This window comes from Barbus barbus (assembly GCF_936440315.1).
Source record: "Barbus barbus genome assembly, chromosome: 38".
Lineage (NCBI taxonomy): Eukaryota > Metazoa > Chordata > Actinopteri > Cypriniformes > Cyprinidae > Barbus > Barbus barbus.
The window spans coordinates 15,984,886-16,002,623 of record NC_136716.1 but is presented as its reverse complement, the minus strand read 5'-3'; the positions used below and the strand labels follow the sequence as shown (position 1 = coordinate 16,002,623).

Sequence of the window (17,738 nt, the reverse complement as noted above, 5' to 3'; positions counted from 1 at the left end):
TTTAGTGCACATTACCTCGTTTTAAGTAAACTATGCGGTTATTAAATGCATTTTCTAAATCGAGTCTTATTAATTCCCAATGAAACTGAAAAACCGTTTTTGACACCGCCCACAAGTGAAAGTGAAACCAAAAGTGATCTCGCGACAAAATGCAACGAGAGCAAGTAATGGTAAGACTTGTTTATCTGTTTATGTTGTTTAGCGCTTATTTCCTATATTTAGACGCACTAGAGAAGACTGATGCTGCTGAAAACATTGTAAACTAGCCTAAGCTGGTTTGCTAGTCCTAGCTTGAAGCTATGGGTTTTCAGTGGGTCACACTAAGAGACCAGCTTGCTTATCAGTTAACACTTCTCTAAAACCAGCCAACAGAGCCAGGCTTTGAAACCATTCTAGAGTGTTTTTTCTGATTCATCTTTATCTTTTTAGTTTTAAGATGTCCTCCAAGGCTCACCCCATCTATCGGACTGCAGCGGTGCATTTCTGCCTGTTGTGCTGTGATCTTGTCCTCTGGGCTTGTGTGTGGGCTACACTGCTGTGGCTGGATGGAGAAGGCTGTCTGGATCTATGGTGCCTGTGGGCTCTCAGGACCATTAGCTGCATTGTGATTTATTCATTGAGCACAGTTTTTACGGACAGTAGTGCTCAGCCTCGCCTGAAACACTGGATAGCCCTACTGAGCTTCCTACCTCCAGTGTTTGACAGTATGCAGACAATGCTGCACTGGACCGTGAGAGGCTTCAGTCCTGTTCCTGATCCTGGCATGGTGATCTTGAGCTCTGCTACATCTACCGTCATATACATTGTGTGGGAGATGGCCTTCCCACATGGTGCATCATCTAAGGGTGACAGAAACCAGAAGAAAGAAGAAGAGGCTAAAGCGCTCCTAATGAGGGTCATTCGCTACTCCAGGCCTGACTATCTTCATCTAGGGGCGGCCTTCCTTTTCCTCAGCCTGGCAGCGCTGTGTGAGTGTTTCTCCTGGTTAAGGAAACTATAATATTGTACGAATTGGTTCTTGATTTTAAATACAAATCCAAAAAAAGTTTTCATGATACAATGTGAACCTGTTTTTTTATTAGTTGAGACATTCATCCCATACTGCATTGGCAAAGTTATTGACATATTGAGTGGAAAGTACCAGCAAACCGATTTCTCATGGGCTATTGGACTCATGGCATTGTGCTCACTTGGAAGGTCAGTGTAACATCACTGCAAGGCAAATATCTTAAAAATGAATGCATTCTTGTACAAACTGGTTTTGTTTTTGGAACTAATTGTTCATTTGTTGTGTCTTTAAGCTCTATGTTCAGTGGTATGCGCGGTGGGATGTTCATGTGTAGCCTCAGCAGACTCAACAAAAGAATACGACACATGCTGTTCCAGAACCTCATGAAGCAGGAGATAAGCTTCTTTGAAGAAAACAAACCAGGTACCTGTCCCTTCACTTCAGTTGGTTTAGCTCACTTTATCTGTTTTCTAAATGTATGTTTTAGATGTCATTGTTAACAGTTTATTCATGTTTTTTTGTCAAAACTGGATCTTTCTTTGAAAACGACTGACTTCTCTCTGGTGACGCAATGCTGGACCTTTTAGTTCATTTTTTCAACTGAAACCACACCCCTCTAAGCTCGCATACATCTGCCCCCACTTTTGAGTGCAATGCTCAAAATCCAATTAACACTGTTAATAGTCAAGTAAAGCCCAGAGGCATTCAACTTGAAATAAAAAAGGCTTACCACAGTATAATTGGCTCTTCTGAGGACTTGATTCATCGGTGTGGAATCAACTCCAACCTTTGGAATGGACTCTTTATCCCAGCTCCCTCAGAACTCAATCCATTTTTTGTGTTTTCAAATAGCAAGTGCTGCAAGAGTCACTAAGTTTGGTACCATTCCAAAAAAGTAAAACATTAAAAAAATTCAAAGCATTAAAATGATTGAAGATCCCCAGAAGGATAAAACACGTTATGTGAGACTGTATTCTGCTGCATATTTGGGTGTGATTTTGAAAGTAGACAAAGCTACTAAATAGTACATTTGTGATATTTAAAAAAAAAAAAAAAATTCTCTCTTACAGGTAGTCTCACATCTCGTTTGATCTCTGACACTGATAAAATGGGACGTTCTGTGGCCATGAATGTGAATGTGTTACTGCGGAGTTTGGTGAAGACATGTGGCATGCTGTTCTTTATGCTGCGCCTATCCTGGCAGTTAACCCTTCTCACCTGCATCGAAATGCCACTACTTGCTTTCATTCAGAATTCATACAACAACATCTCCCAGGTTAGTAAACCTTCCCATGTTGGTTTCACACAGCTTCATAAAGCTGTGCTTTGGCCCGCCCTGAAATTTTTTCAACAAACCAAAAAAAACAAAACAATTAGGGGTAGACCATAATGATTTCAAAATGCCTCACCTTTCTGATCAGAAAACAGCCAAAGACCTGCAGGACTGTAATGCAGAGACTACAGAGTTGGCAACTTCTGTCATTCGGTCGATGAAAACTGTGCGCAGTTTTAAGGCAGAGCATCAGGAGCAACAGAGATATGAACAGACTCTCAACAGGAAGCTCCAGGTTCTGAGGCGTAAAGGCATCTACAGTGCCATCTATCTCTTAATACGCAGGGTAAATTATATACAGTCCTGAGTTGCATGCACCAAAATATTGTTTCATTGATTCTAATTGCATTGCATTTTAGTTCATTACAGTAGGATTGAAGGTGGCAATGCTGTTCCTAGGCCGAAATCTCATCTCCTCTGGACATCTTAGCAGCGGCAGCCTCCTTGCGTTTGTGTTCTATCAGAAGGACATGGTGACCAACATGAAGGTACGACTGGCAGGGAGAATTTTAAAGTAATATGAGTCTTTTTTTTTGAGAGAGACTAAATTCTGTACATTCTCAGCATCTTGTATACATCTATGGAGACATGCTGAATACTGTGGGATCCGCAGTCAAGGTCTTCCAGCTGCTTGACAGGAAGCCACAGATGAGAGAGGCAGGTGATTTGGCCCCAGAGAAGCTAAAGGGAAGACTAACCTTTGAAAAGGTCACTTTTTCCTACCACTCTCGCCCTAACGAAAAAGCACTTAAGGTATGTTTTTGTCTATACTGCAAAAGCTGATTAGAGAATTCATTGGATTTGCATGAACACATTGTTGAATTGTTGCAGTCTGTTACACTGGAATTGAGTCCAGGGAAGCTGACGGCATTGGTAGGACCTTCTGGTGGTGGGAAGACCTCTTGCGTCTGCTTGCTGCAGAGGTTCTATGAACCAAAGGAGGGTGAGGTGTTACTGGATGGTGAACCTCTGTACCACTACCAACACCAATACTTGCATGAAAAGGCAAGGAATGATACACCAGCATTTATAACCATGTAACTTGTGGAGAGATCTGCAAACAACCAATTCTGTTGGATGGTTCGGTGAAATTAGTAGTTTGCAAATTGATACATCATTCTCTTTCATTTGGCTTAGGTGGCAATGGTATCCCAGGATCCTGTGCTTTTCTCTGGCTCTGTGAGATATAATATTGAATACGGTTTGAAGGACTGCACACTTGAAAAAGTAAAAGAAGCTGCTTGGAAAGCCAATGCGCACAACTTCATATGCAAATTGGAACAAGGATATGACACAGGTAGATAAAACTAGACAGACTGTCTGACAACCGATATGGATATAATGTGCTATTCCATAAATAACATAAAAACGCTCTAAAACGAGTAGGTTAAATCTGGATGCTTTCTCTGTAGATGTTGGCGAGTGTGGTGACCAGCTGTCCGCAGGGCAGAAGCAGTGCATTGCCATAGCCAGAGCTCTGATAAGGAACCCACAGATTATCATCTTGGACGAGGCCACTAGCCACATGGACTGCAGCACCCAACAAACTGTACAGACTCGTCTGAAATGAATACTAAAATCCAAATATCTTAATAAGCCGCAGCATGTTATTTTTAATCTGCTGTAACACAAATTCTGAAGTTCTCTCATAACAGTGTCTATTGACATGAAATTATCTTATTTTTCAGGTTCAAGATGTGCTCAATAACATAACGGATCAGACAGTACTGGTGATAGCTCATCGTTTGGAGACTGTAGAGAAAGCAGACCACATTATCTTCATGGAGGGAGGTGAAGTCGTGGAACAAGGAACACACCAGCAGCTCATGGTTAAAGAAGGAAGATACTATCGGCTCAGAGAAAAGCTTTTCAATCTGGAGACACAACCAGCGGACTAAAGCATCAGATATTTTGATGTATTTTACATTTTACAGAGACTTTAGTACACACTCACAGACTGCCTTTCATGTAGATTTAACAACACATTCTAGAAATGCAGGTTTTTTAAATGTTTTTTTCTTTCCATACCTCTGTTTGTATATACAATTTCATTGATCATGGAATAAATGATGATGAATGGGACACAAAAAAAGGAAAGCAAGGGATTTGTATCCCAAAAGTAAAACAAGTATGAAATAACTATGGAAGCCCATTTCCGTAATTGCAACTTTTTATCTCTTAATTCTGACTCTTTTCTCGCAAATGCGAGTTTACATCTCACAATTCTGACATTTTTCTTAGAATTGTGAGACAAACTCGCAATTGCGAGTTATAAAGTCCAGTTCTGAGGAGGAAAAAAGACTATGTTCTTAGAATTTCAAGTTATATCTCACAATTCTGACTTAATTTCTCTCAATTGGGAGTTTATATCTCACAATTCTGAGAAAAAACTCGCAATTGTGAGGAAAAAAAAGAATTGTGAGATAAAGTCACAATTAGCTTTTCTTTTTTTTTTATTCAGTGGAAGAAATGGGCTTCCCTAAATAACCTCTACTGTATTAAAAAATATATGCAATAAAAGCTTTTGATGGTGTACTTCAATCAGAGAATGACAAGCAGATTTGCCCTCAGCTGCAGAAAAATTCAAGAGTTTATTTGTCACATACACAAATACGGAACAGGACCTCAGTTCTTATTCATCTTCATTGTGCCACCAAGAGCTGCTTGATTCTGAGTATCCTGAAGGTCTTTAAAGAGAGACTGACAAAAGAAAAAACTGTTATTGTTTCATGTGATTTAAGCAAAACTGTGTGATACATGCAAATTAATACTAATCACAGTGTAAAATTGCAATAAAGATATAAATGGAATGGAATCAGATCTACCTTAACATGCCGTACGGCTTCAAACAAGCTCTGTGCCTTTAACTGTTTTGTATGACCACATTTCACAGCTGAGTCTCTGAGCAAGATCTGTTGTAAATGTCATGATCTAAGTTAGATTCAATTGTAAGTCCATGTTCAAAAAATGGAAATACTTTATTATAAAAATACCTGAAGGCGCCTTAGAATGGCATGATGCAGTCCACACACTGCTGCCACAGATGTACTTTCCACCCAAATCTCCAAGACTTCGAGAGGTCCATCAGAACAGACATCTCCCAGTGTTACCTTGAGGAAAGACATGGGTAACTCATTCTAAATTACAGATTTTAGTAGTATAAAGTCAGCACCTCTTTGACCAGAAGCCTGACAGAGCATCCATCTGGGGTGTAGGCACAACTCACCGGACTTTGTACCGACGGTTGTCCTATGGCCTCAGGTGATACAGCCAGTTTAGCACAGACACACATGTTTCTGGACTGCTGGTTGCTGAGAGGTGCCGTTTGGTCTTTAGAAGCTCTGATGATACCCTGACCATCACTGTGATGGGTCCTGACTTGGTAGTGGTATCAGAATCCTTGGTTAACACTCCTCTGGACTGCTTGGATGCCATCCATGACAGTATTGTGCCTGATGTTACCATGAGAAAATGTTCCCTCTAGCCTTAAAGCATCAAGCCAGTCTACTGTTAAAGTACTCAAAGGTGCACTGATGGAGCCCATCTCTGTCAGGACCTGAGAAACACCAGGAGAAAATGCTTCAGGACTAAACAAAGAAGGCGAGAGAACAGTAGACTTTCACTGGCAGAGACAGCCCGCCAGTGCTTTCAAGAGAAATAGTTACATCCAGTTTCTTGAATGGGAATGAGTATGTCCTAGATGAGCCCTCCATATTTGGCCCCTTGAATAATGGGTGGACCTGAATGCACAAAGTCCAGCCATGTTCCAATGTACATCCACTTGAATTTTCAAGTACACATGTGAGGGTCAACGAGTCTCTTTGGAGCAATGAGCTCCATCTAGCTACACCACGACAGCTGATTGGAAGTTTGGTGCCCACATTACACGCATTTTCATTACCGTGGTGGTCCAACAGTAGGCTGCAAACATTTAAGACTTGACTTGAGTCGTTTGAGAGACTCATTTTTCTCCTGAAGCTTGTGTTTCAAGGATTCTGCCCTGCAGAAGATAGTAAAAAAGAGTCAATGATGTGACAATATATATATAAAAAAAAAAAAAACTCCTTTTATGATTAACATGTTTTTTATTTTTTAAAAATTACTTAAATTTTTTTCAAGAGCAACTATGATTATAATTATCATATTATAAAGTTGAAATAAACTAAAAAAATGTAATTGACATTTCAAAATTGCCGCTGGAAAACCAGTAGTTTTTCCAATGATGAAGCATGAAACAGACCTCTCCCAGATGTTTGCGATGGAAGCCAGGAGGTCCTTCACTCTCTGGCCTGCAAGAGATGAGGGCAACCTGAGAACATTTCCATTTTCAGATCCTTGAGGAAGGTTCACACAAAGCAGTCTTCCATTCAGAGATACTGCCAAAAGCTGCACAGATCCTTAATTTAAAAACAAACACTTTGTGTTAGTGACTTAAAACATCGGAAAATCCTGGAGAGAGAAACAACAGATTTATCATGTTCTGTACCTGTGGAGTTAGTATATGGCCCAGCAAGTGCTATAACCCTGCATACACCAAGACTGTCTGAGGTCAGAGCTTGCAGTTGGGATTCAGTTCCTGTTGCTTCTGATGAAGATGATGCTGTGGTGAGCTGAAGAGCATGCAGATCATTGAGAGAGCTGTAGTACAGCCATTTATCATCAACACAGGCACACAGCACCGGTCCTCGTAAACTATGTTCATTGAAGCCTGTAAAATGTACATTTAATATAGATTACCAAAACTTGTCTAGAATTTATTAAAAAATATATATTCATACTGCAATTCACAAGTATATTAATTTTGATATTTTTAGGGGTATACAGTCAAAAACGTCCTAATAAAAAAAAAACTTAATTAAAAAAAAAGAAAAAAAATTTAAATCTTGAAAAGAAACCTAAAGTAGTTTGGCGTGGTGTATTACTATTATTTCTAATAAAATATTTCAATAAAAACTGCTTCACTACTTTACAATTTTTGTCTGCCAAATCAATGCAATGATAGATCAGGCTATAAAATGTCATGTGGTTTCACCCACTCCACAAAACAGTATTTATATTTGTGAAGTCATGATATGGATAAAAAAAAAAAAAAAAAAATGTAATTTATGTGTACACTCGTATGTGTTCAAGGTATAAGGAAATACTTTTATTACTTCTTACTTGGTCACACCACATGACATCTTTTCTGTCATTAAACTGAAACTTTTCCTGAAAATAGTATGAAGGTTTTATAAACCATATGAAACCAGTATGAAAACGAAAAGAGTACATTTCTGGAAAAATTGGCTCATGTTTACTAGATTTTGAAAAGATCTTTCCTTATCTTTATTGTGGAAACTCTTATATATAATTGACTCTCAAATCAAATAAAGACTAGGGCATTGGAAATGTATGTGTAATAAAACCACTTTAATTCAGTCTTACTATAATCTGCCTTTTTTCCTTCCAAGCTTGCTTGTTTGCTTCTGACCATTAGACGTTTGCCTCTTTGACTAACAGCAACAAGACACTGAGGTCCATGCTCTCCAGAGATGCAGGTTCCAATAAATATGACTGGCTGCTCTAAGCTCTGAAGTACTCTGACTGGAGATCTCTGTTCTCCTCTAGGACCAGCAAGGGTGGGAACGAGCAAAGGAAAGCAGCAAATACGTCCATCAGGTAAACCACACAGAATGACTGGAGAACTGACTAAAGAGGCGTCCACTCCAAATAAGACCCTGAAAAGACAGGGATCGAGATGAGGATGAAGGTCAGACTGGTGAGTGCTGACTGATGTGGAGCCTTCAGGGTAGATGCAAGTCAGTACTGGAGGTGAACTCACACTTTTTCTCTTATGTTCAGAGTTACAACCTGGAGACTTGAAAGTTTATGAAGGGGTCTGGTTCCAGGCTCTTTGTAGATATCAAACATCCAGACAGACTTGTGAAGGCTAAGAATCACAAGGATCTTCTTGACTATGGTGAACACTTGCAGACTGGCATTTTTCAGGACAAAGGAATCATCTGGTACAGTATACATACAGCACACTGTCAGTACTCTTGTTCACCAAGACAGAGGAAGAACTAGGAGGGAAAAGGCAAAACATTTTGATTGGGCAAAAATCTGTGTATTGCAGTAGTGCAATATAAATCAGCAGTATTTTTGGTCTGTTTTCCGGTAAATGTTGCTCTAAGTAAATTACACACACGTACATGTTTAATAGTAATTGATCTGTATTTCTACCTGAGCTGTGGTAGTAAAGAAATGCAGTAAAGTCCACCGTTGGCGCAAAGTGCATAAAGTCGATGTTTATCATCACTTAATTTATAACTGAAGCATCAAACTGCATCACGGTCTGAAAAACAACATAATATTAAGTGAGCATGGATGAAACTCGTGTAGTTGAGCACAAAAGTGAGAGCAGACATCCACTTGCCGTGACTCTCCTCTCCTGGACACTGAATATGAGCACATCTCTGTCTCCGCTGGTCAAGAAAAGACTCATGTTGTCCTGAATGATGCGCACTGAGTGAGACTGGCAGTCACTGAACTACTGAAATACTGCACCGCACCGCGTCCATTATCAGACTCCGTCTGTTTTACATTCTCCTCTGAGTGAAATTCGATTCAAAAGACGTTTTCGTTTCGGATAATAATAATTATCCGATTTAACCACATAACAGAAATGTTAGCGACTGTCCCTAACTTGTGAGTGACCAATGAGGGCCAATATTCGTCCTCTTCTGCCTGTTAACCAGTCCGTTTTAGTAGACTGCCATCTACCGGTAACCTACGGATAAGCATTTACCTCATTCGAACACCTCCAAGTGCAGGTAAGCCGAAAATGTTATTGAGTTATGGAGTACTTTCATATATATTTTTTCACATTACAAATGTTAGAAATGTATTGCTGCAACACATTACAAAGACTCTGAATTATGTAGTACTTAATTGTGGAGTTAAACTGTTAAACAGTTGAACCCATGTGACCTTATGGACATTTTTGTCCATTTTAGTTTAGTTTATTTTGATAATTTTGCCTGTGTTAATGCTAATTACATAAATTTTGTCTCAGGTGTGTATTTTTATTGGAATTTTAATATTCCACCCTCATTTCCTTTAATAAATCTATTTTACACTAGGTTATAGCCACTGCTCGAATTGAAGGGGGGCTGGGGGGATCCGGGACCCCCCATAAGGCATTAGGGACCCCCCATAAGAAGTAAAAAATAGACTTAGGGGGGTCCCTCAGACATTTTTACTTGGAGTAAGCCATTTAAAAGAAGAATAGTAGCTTATCTCTCTTTGTTATGCAACATTAAATAGTATATAGTTATGCATATTATGATCAAATATATTGTTTATTTTGTATAAATTGTATATTGCGAGACTAACCCCCACCCCCACCAAAAAAAAAAAAAAAAGTCTGATGGTGGGGACCCCCCATAAGACTTGATTCAATTCGAGCACTGGTTATAGCTGTCAACATTGAACACTGAAAATAAGGGAGATTTCCCGGAATCCATCCCCAAAATAAGGGATTTTGTTTTACACGATTCTTACCCACAAACTTAAAAAAAAAAAGAATTAAATCCTTTTGGCTAAATCGGTCTCTCTTAGAAACTTAATAATAAAGTGATAAATGTTACTGGATGTTTTCCCTAATAAACCTTGCATTGTAAAATTATTCTGATTGACCGTTCTGAGAGACTGAAAAAGCTGGTTTCTTTCTTGGCTGTACTTTGTGCAATGAAATAAAATATGCTCTGCAGTTTCTAAATGACTACAATGTTGGCATTTCCCTGTTGGATGTTTCCCTATTATCTTCAATGAAGAATTGAGCCCTGTGTGTCCTATTCTTAACCGTGTAATTATACTTTCCTCTCTTCTACTCCTACTCTCTGTCCTTCCTATATCCACTTCTGGTTGTATATTATATAAATGTCTCCCTTTATCATGATCCACTCAATACTCCTGCCATTTTGATCTTGCATATGCTTTAATGAACACTTTAGCTTCAGATTTGCTATATGGAACTTGTAATATTCTATTGTGTTTCAGTGTTTGTTTTGCAAGTTTATCAACCTCCTCATTCCCTTTCACTCCAACATGTGCAGGTACCCAAAGAAACCTGATTTTTAAATCCTTTGCATTTAACTTATACAAAACCACACAAATTTTATGAATTATATCATTTCTTATAGATTTCCCAGATTTAATGCTTTCTAAGGCTGAATAACTATCAGATATAATCACTGAGTTATTTAAATCATTTCCCTCTACCCATTCCAAGGCCAACAAAATTGCAACCAACTCTGTTGTGTATACTGATAAGTTATCTGTTATTCTTTCCTGACATATTACCCCATTCTTTGGAGTATATACTGCTGACCCAGCGTGTCCTGTCTTTGGATCCTTGGAACCATCTGTAAATATGAATGTATGGTCAGAAAAATGCATATCCAGATAATATTTAACAATATCCCTCACTGCTACTTCCTTTGTTTTATTTTTGATTTCCTTATAAATGCCTAAATCTACATCTGGTATAGGGAAAACCCATGGAGGAATAGGAGGGACTGAAACCGTTGAACAGTACTGTTATGTAATCCTATATTCTCGGCTTTCACATCGCCAATCCACCCAAAACTTCTGTAATTGGACTTACTATGTTCCCAGCAGTCTTTTAAGATAGCTTTAGCTGGGTGGCTTTCAACTTGTCCCTTCACATTAATCCAGTATGCTAACATCAGTTGTACCCTTCTGATCCTCAAAGGCATCTCACCCATTTCCACTTGCATAGAAGACACTGGGGATGTTTTAAAAGATCCACTACATATCCTTAGAGCCTGAGCTTGCATGACATCCAAAGCTTTGATATTAGACTCTGCTGATGACATATATGCTATACACCCATAATCAAAGACAGACCTCATTAGTGCCCAATATATATTTCGTAAAGATGCCCAGCTCTAACGTTACTCTCCTTGAAGTTCCCGCTACTTTTTCCCTCTTCCTCCCGCCCGCCGCTGCAACTGTCTTCTTCTCTGCCACCTGCTTTACTGGAGGTCTGGTCTAGCAACCCAAGTGCAAGCCACTTCACAGACACAGATAGTTGCGTGTTCTGAGTTAACACAATCAGAGCGTAAAAATACGTGGGATATTTTACGGGAAAATACTAAAACGGGAAGACAGCGGGAAAAGAGCTAAAATACGTGAGAAACCCAGAAAAAACGGGAGGGTTGACAGCTATGCACTAGTTACACAAAATTGTTACACTCAGGACCTTTTGGACAAAAATTAATGAATGATGCATTTATATAGCGCATTTATTGTGTATTGCCGTACCCCCAAAGCGCTTTACAATCATGTGGGGGTCTCTCCTCAACCACCACCAGTGTGCAGCATCCACTTGGATGATGTGACGGCAGCCACAGTACAACGGCGCCAGTGCGCTCACCACACACCAGCTACAGGTGGAGAGGAGAGTGTGATAGAGCCAATCAAATGGATGGGGATTACTAGGAGGCCATGATTGATAAGGGCCAGTGGAGGGAATTTGGCCAGGACACCGGGGTTACACCCCTACTCTTTACGAGAAGTGCCATGGGATTTTTAGTGACCACAGAGAGTCAGGACCTCGGTTTAACATCTCATCCGAAAGACGGTGCTTTTTACAGTATAGTGTCCCCGTCACTATACTGGGGTGTTAGGACCCACACAGACCACAGGGTGAGCACCCCCTGCTGGCCTCACTAACACCTCTTCCAACAGCAACCTAGTTTTCCCAAGAGGTCTCCCATCCAGGTACTGACCAGGCTCAACCCTGCTTAGCTTCAGTGGGCAACCTGTCTTGGGCTGCAGGGTGATATGGCTGTGGATAAAAATGTTCCCATTGAAACCCATTAAAACTGCTATTTTTAATCGCAGTGCCGTTTAACTGTAAAATGATGCAATTTTTGTTAATAAGCTTTCATTCTGTTGGCAAGGCTTCAAAATTATTTTTTTTACTATTTTTTACCAGATGGTTCTATTTTTTTCAGGTTTGGTCTATAAAGGGTCTATAAAGCAAATACTTGCTTTATTCCTGTTTTCTGCTTCTGCGTATTATAGAGCCAATTGGATAAATAATGCAGCTATAATTGTGTGGGTGTGTTGGTATAGATGTCAGAGTGTGGTTTGTATGTGTCATAAAAAATTGTATGTGTGTATGTGTGTGTTCTTGTAAAAATTGAGAGAGAGAAACTCTACTGCAAATCACAAATCCAAGCACTGTGTGCAGCAGTTTTGCTGGCATCTAATGGGGAAAATTTGGTACTGAAAAACAAAACAAAATTTTACTGAAAGCTCATTTTTTGAGATATCAACCTCAAATTTGGAACACAACTTGTTTAGATTTATGGTTTTGATTTTCTAGCAGGTTTAGAGTTCCACGTTTCATATATAAAATATTCATAAAATAAAATATAAAATATTGCTCATAAATCACTTTCATAAACTTAAACCTGTATAACTTTTTTTGGTTTCACTTTTTTAACTTTTTTTTACTTCAACAATAATCTGCCATGGGTCTTCTTTAAAATGAGACCACACTTAAGCCTCTGCTCCCAAGCTTCCAATTTTTATGACCGTTTTTTTTACATGGACATTTTTGTCCACTAGGGACCTAAGTGTAACTTTTTTTTATTGATGCACAAGGGTTAAGCCAGTAGCCCCTCACTGCAGAACAAAGATCCAGGGGGCGGGGTTGGATCCACATCTAGGGGGTGGAGATGGGTAGGTTTAGGGGTGGAGATAGGTGGGTTTAGGGATCAGGGGTTGGAGATGGGTAGGTTTAGTTATATGTAAGGTGGGAGGAGTTGGATCTAGAAATACAGCTGGAGGGCAGGAAGTAATTTTTTCTCCATAGGAAGCAGTAGCAGAAACTCAAGATGCCTGTGCTTTGTGTTGTTTATGAATGCTCAAATCGGTCAAACCGAGAAAACACAAGGAGATTTTATCGTGTACGAAAATGTGTTGTTCATAAGGAGGGAATTAAATACTTAATTGTGGAGTTAAACCGTTAAACTCATATTTTTTTGGGCGGGGCTAAAACGGTGGCTCGATGATGCAATGGAGACACAGAGCGTGGCCCCGCCCCTAACACTATAATAACTGTTGAGAGGTCAAGTTCTTAGTTTGTCTTTTTGCATGTCTGTGATGTTAGATATACAGATTCTAGGCAGGGACGGTTCTAGGGTGAATGGAGATCGGGGTCTTAGCCCAGAGACATCAATATGTAGAAGAATACACGTACAATTTAAAAACATGGAGCATTCACAGTTTACATCTAGGAGATATGAAGGATGCAGTACTACTCTATAGGTACTCAAGATTAACATGAGATTGGGTGAAATTGGGTGCTTATGATCATTTACGAACTAAATAACGGCGATTGGCCAATCAGAACTCTGTACTGAAACAAGCTGCGCACAGGCAGAAGCAATTTCGTCATTTTTCGCGCAAAATGGTTCAAGCGCTACATTTGAAGTTTTTTAAAAAGAAGGCAACAGAAGGTATGATTTTTCCTTGATTAGAATTTACAGACATTGTATGTGTGCCTGTGAGGGACCGAGAGACGATAGGAGAGCTGATATTATCCAACTTTGAGAGAGAGAAAATACAAAACAACAAAGAAAAAACGTCTTGAGGGTCCAAAAGCATTTACTGCGTGATGAAGCCCATTAGAAAACAGTGAGAATGCCCTTATAATTCCAGCAATGAAAGAAAAAATATCCATGTATGAGTTTTTACGTTTTTATATTCAATACACAAGCAATGTACTTTTCTGTATATCAGCACATGTGCGCGAGGCCGCAAGCGTAAATGTGCTAGCAACACGTGTTTCATTCCGCAAATGAATCAGTTTTTGAATGAATCGAGTGGGCCAGTGATTCAACGGCCCATTAACTTGTTTCATTTCTATTGAATCAGCAGTTTTGAACGAATCGTTTGATATGAATGATTCAGTAAGTCATTTATTAAAACAGGAACGTAAAAAAAAGACGTTATCCATAACCGACCTAAATCCCCCCAACATTATGAAGCTGCAGGCCCGGAGGCCCAACTGCACGCTCAGACCAGCACTCCTGCTGTTTGGAAGATTATCTAACCTGATTAGATACGATTACCTAACCTGAATTAAATTGCTGATAGATTGCAATTTACACTATTTTTCTACTATAAAATATTACACTATGACTGAATGCATTATTATATAAAATGTTTCACATTCTAGGTTATGATGTAATGCATTAAGTCTGGTTTACTTTTATTAATTGTATTTGTAAATAGAAATTTATATTAATATTTGCCATTTATTATTTTCCTAATTTTTAAGGATTTATCACATTCTTTAGTATTGAGTTATGGGATGAACATTAATTATATATTTACATACAGTAAATTATAGTGCTCTGAGTCATTTTCTCACACCAAACTTTATTTTTGTATTCTTTTTCATGAGGTCCTACAAGTCATCGACCTGTAAACAATGCAGAGAAAAATGGTGAAAAAAATAATTGGGTTAATAATGTATATATTACATATCAAATAACATCAGAATCAGAATGAGCTTTATTGGCCAGGTATGCTTACACATACGAGGAATTTGTTATAGTGACAGAAGCTCCACAGTGCAACAGAAAGACAGCAACAGGACAGGACACAGATAATAAAAAATAATACAAATATCCAAATAGGCAATGTACAAAACAGCAAAAACACAGTATATAATATAGACAATTATGTGTGTACAGGTCTGATATGTACAAATATAAAATGAAAAAATTATAAATAAAAAAGTAAGCAAGTGTGGTGAATAAATAATAGAGTTGTGTGTTCCGCATTTTATTGTCAAGTGTTCATGAGATGGATTGCCTGAGGGAAGAAACTGTTCTTGTGTCTGGTCGTTCTGGTGCTCAGAGCTCTGTAGCGTCGACCAGACGGCAACAGTTCAAAGAGGGAGTGTGCTGGATGTGAGGGGTCCAGAGTGATTTTACCAGCCCTTTTACTCACTCTGGATACAGGTTTTGGAGAGTGGGGAGGGTTGTACCAATGATTCGCTCAGCAGTCCGGACTACCCTCCGTAGTCTTCTGAGGTCAGATTTGGTAGCTGAGCTGAACCAGACGGTTATTGAAGTGCAGAGGATGGATTCAATGATGGCAGAGTAGAACTGTTTCAGCAGCTCCTGTGGCAGGTTGAACTTTTTCAGTTGACGAAGAAAGTACAATCTCTGCTGGGCCTTTTTCACAATAGAGTCAATGTGAATATCCCACTTCAGGTCCTGAGAGATGGTGGTGCCCAGGAATCTGAATGACTCCACTGCAGTCACAGTGCTGTTCATGATGGTGAGTGGGGGGGAGAGCAGGGGGGTTTCTCCTGAAGTCCACTATCATCTCCACAGTTTTGAGCGTGTTAAGCTCCAGGTTGTTAAGACTGCACCATACAGCCAGCTCCTTAACCTCCTGTCTGTAAGCAGACTCGTCACCGTCCTGGATGAGGCCGATCAGTGTGGTGTCATCTGCAAACTTCAGGAGCTTGACAGAGGGGTCTTTAGATGTGCAGTCGTTGGTGTAGAGGGAGAAGAGCAGTGGGGAGAGAACGCAGCCCTGAGGAGCTCCAGTGCTGATGGTTCAAGTGCTGGATGTGAATTTACCAAGCTTTACTAACTGCTGCCTGTCTGTCAGGAAGCTGTTGATCCACTGGCAGACGGAGGTGGGGACGGAGAGCTGGGTTAGTTTATTCTGAAGGGTGTCCGTGATGATGGTGTTAAAAGCGGAGCTGAAGTCCACAAACAGGAAGGATCCTCACATAAGTCCCTGGTCTGTCCAGATGCTGCAGGATGAAGTGCAGTCCCATATTGACTGCATCATCCACAGACCTGTTTGCTCTGTAGGCAAACTGCAGGGGGTCCAGTGATGTCCTTCAGATAAGCCAAAACCAGTCTTTCAAATGATTTCATGGCTATAGACGTTAGAGCCACAGGTCTGTAGTCATTAAGTCCAGTAATTTTGGGTTTCTTTGGGACGGGGATGATGGTGGAAAGTTTGAAGCATGAGGGGACTTCACACAGCTCCAGGGATCTGTTGAAGATCTGTGTGAAGATGGGGGCCAGCTGATCAGCACAGGTTAAAATAAAAATAAACATAAAATAAAATAAATGCTGTACATTCTTGTTGGGGAGATTTTTCAATTCTCGAGCAATTCTTCTGTCAAATTCCTCAACTTCACTAAAAGAAAAGATAAATGCTGTTGTCAGAAATGTTGTGTAACACAAAAATCCAACAGTTTTTGTACAATCAAAAATTGAAAACATACCTTGAGTAATAAATGGGGCCCTGAAGGAACACCTCTTCAGCCTCCTGCCAAGACAAGCCCTGCAGCTCACAAAGGCCATGAATGATGGCCTGTACAAATAAACCATCTGGGAAAAAATACACAAATCACACGCAAATTATTTAGACAACCCAACAGAGCTCATATTGTCAATTCTACTCAGATTACTTGATATTTTGATGAAAATAAACTCAAGGCCGCATTTTATTCCAAAGATCTTATTTCTAATTGTTACACTGTTATTGTGTTACTATTATTGTCTGTGGTAGCACTTGAGATTTTTAAAGTACAATAAAAAGAACGTGCAATATAATTTTTCTTACACATACTACTACTAATAATAGTATATGTAGTAGTAATATTAGTATTAAATAATAATAGTTAATGCAGTAATACGTACAGTAGACCTACATAGTACTAAAATGTTACAAATAATAGTTTTTTAAATATTACACATTTTATTTGAACATTTTTACTTTAACGTTTTTTATTTTGTTAGAAAACATATTAAGTATCCCAGAATGGTACATAACACAGAAAATAAGAGCAAGCTGTAAATATTATAAAATAATGCTATCTTTCGACACAAATTAAACAAACAAAAACAAATTTTGATCAAATCAAACTAAGCTAGCAATAATAGGAAAATAACTGGGGAGAACAAAATTCACGGCTTATTTTGTCGAACTATCTATCTAAACTATCATTAAATACTAAAATAGGTTAGTTGGTGTAATAAGATGTCACATTCATGTATGCCATAAAACCTGGTAATTTCCAGGAATCGCTTTAATAAAATTAATAACCTTACTCACGTGTCCGATGTTGCTACTTGCTAGCAGTTTTACAATGTTGGAAATTATTACTTTACACACCGCTACAAAACAAATGTTCATCCAAACAGCAGGAGACACTGTCTGAAAAAAACGATAGTTCTGGGGGTACTGTGGGCCTCCGGGCCTGCAGCTTCACCCTACCCTAAATCAGCACAAAAACACATTCAGCAAAATATTGTTTAACTATCAATATTGACCAAAATT

At 39.2% G+C, this 17,738-nt stretch overlaps 1 protein-coding gene, 1 long non-coding RNA gene and 1 pseudogene across 3 annotated transcripts; 1 reads left to right on the top strand and 2 right to left on the bottom strand.

Moving 5' to 3' along the window:
* The first annotated feature begins 107 nt into the window (after positions 1 to 107).
* On the top strand, positions 108 to 5,188 carry LOC306857827 (antigen peptide transporter 2-like). The gene is made up of 12 exons (XM_079398032.1): positions 108 to 170; positions 430 to 968; positions 1,083 to 1,197; positions 1,302 to 1,432; positions 2,080 to 2,285; positions 2,431 to 2,628; positions 2,702 to 2,830; positions 2,907 to 3,095; positions 3,174 to 3,347; positions 3,480 to 3,639; positions 3,755 to 3,891; positions 4,031 to 5,188. The coding sequence occupies exons 2-12, from the start codon at positions 437 to 439 to the stop codon at positions 4,238 to 4,240; spliced, it is 2,181 nt and encodes a 726-aa protein (XP_079254158.1). The 5' UTR covers positions 108 to 170; positions 430 to 436; the 3' UTR covers positions 4,241 to 5,188.
* Positions 4,801 to 11,110, bottom strand: LOC306858143 (Fanconi anemia core complex-associated protein 100-like; annotated as a pseudogene). The gene is made up of 10 exons: positions 11,081 to 11,110; positions 8,758 to 8,871; positions 8,565 to 8,676; positions 7,767 to 8,404; positions 6,829 to 7,050; positions 6,583 to 6,739; positions 5,515 to 6,342; positions 5,336 to 5,452; positions 5,168 to 5,254; positions 4,801 to 5,042 (listed from the first exon to the last, which is right to left on the bottom strand). The product of its transcript is annotated as a Fanconi anemia core complex-associated protein 100-like (transcript).
* A 3,678-nt stretch (positions 11,111 to 14,788) lies between these two features.
* Positions 14,789 to 17,683, bottom strand: LOC306857843. The gene is made up of 3 exons (XR_013783144.1): positions 17,514 to 17,683; positions 16,681 to 16,786; positions 14,789 to 16,592 (listed from the first exon to the last, which is right to left on the bottom strand). It is a non-coding gene; the product is annotated as an uncharacterized lncRNA (long non-coding RNA).
* Between the last annotated feature and the right edge of the window lie 55 nt (positions 17,684 to 17,738).

Coding starts and splice junctions, on each gene's coding strand:
- LOC306857827 (XM_079398032.1), top strand. CDS start 437: ATGTCCTCCAAGGCTCACCCCATCTATCGGACTGCAGCGGTGCATTTC. Junction 1,198..1,301: donor GCATTGTGCTCACTTGGAAG/GTCAGTGTAACA, acceptor TGTGTCTTTAAG/CTCTATGTTCAGTGGTATGC. Junction 3,892..4,030: donor ACTGCAGCACCCAACAAACT/GTACAGACTCGT, acceptor CTTATTTTTCAG/GTTCAAGATGTGCTCAATAA.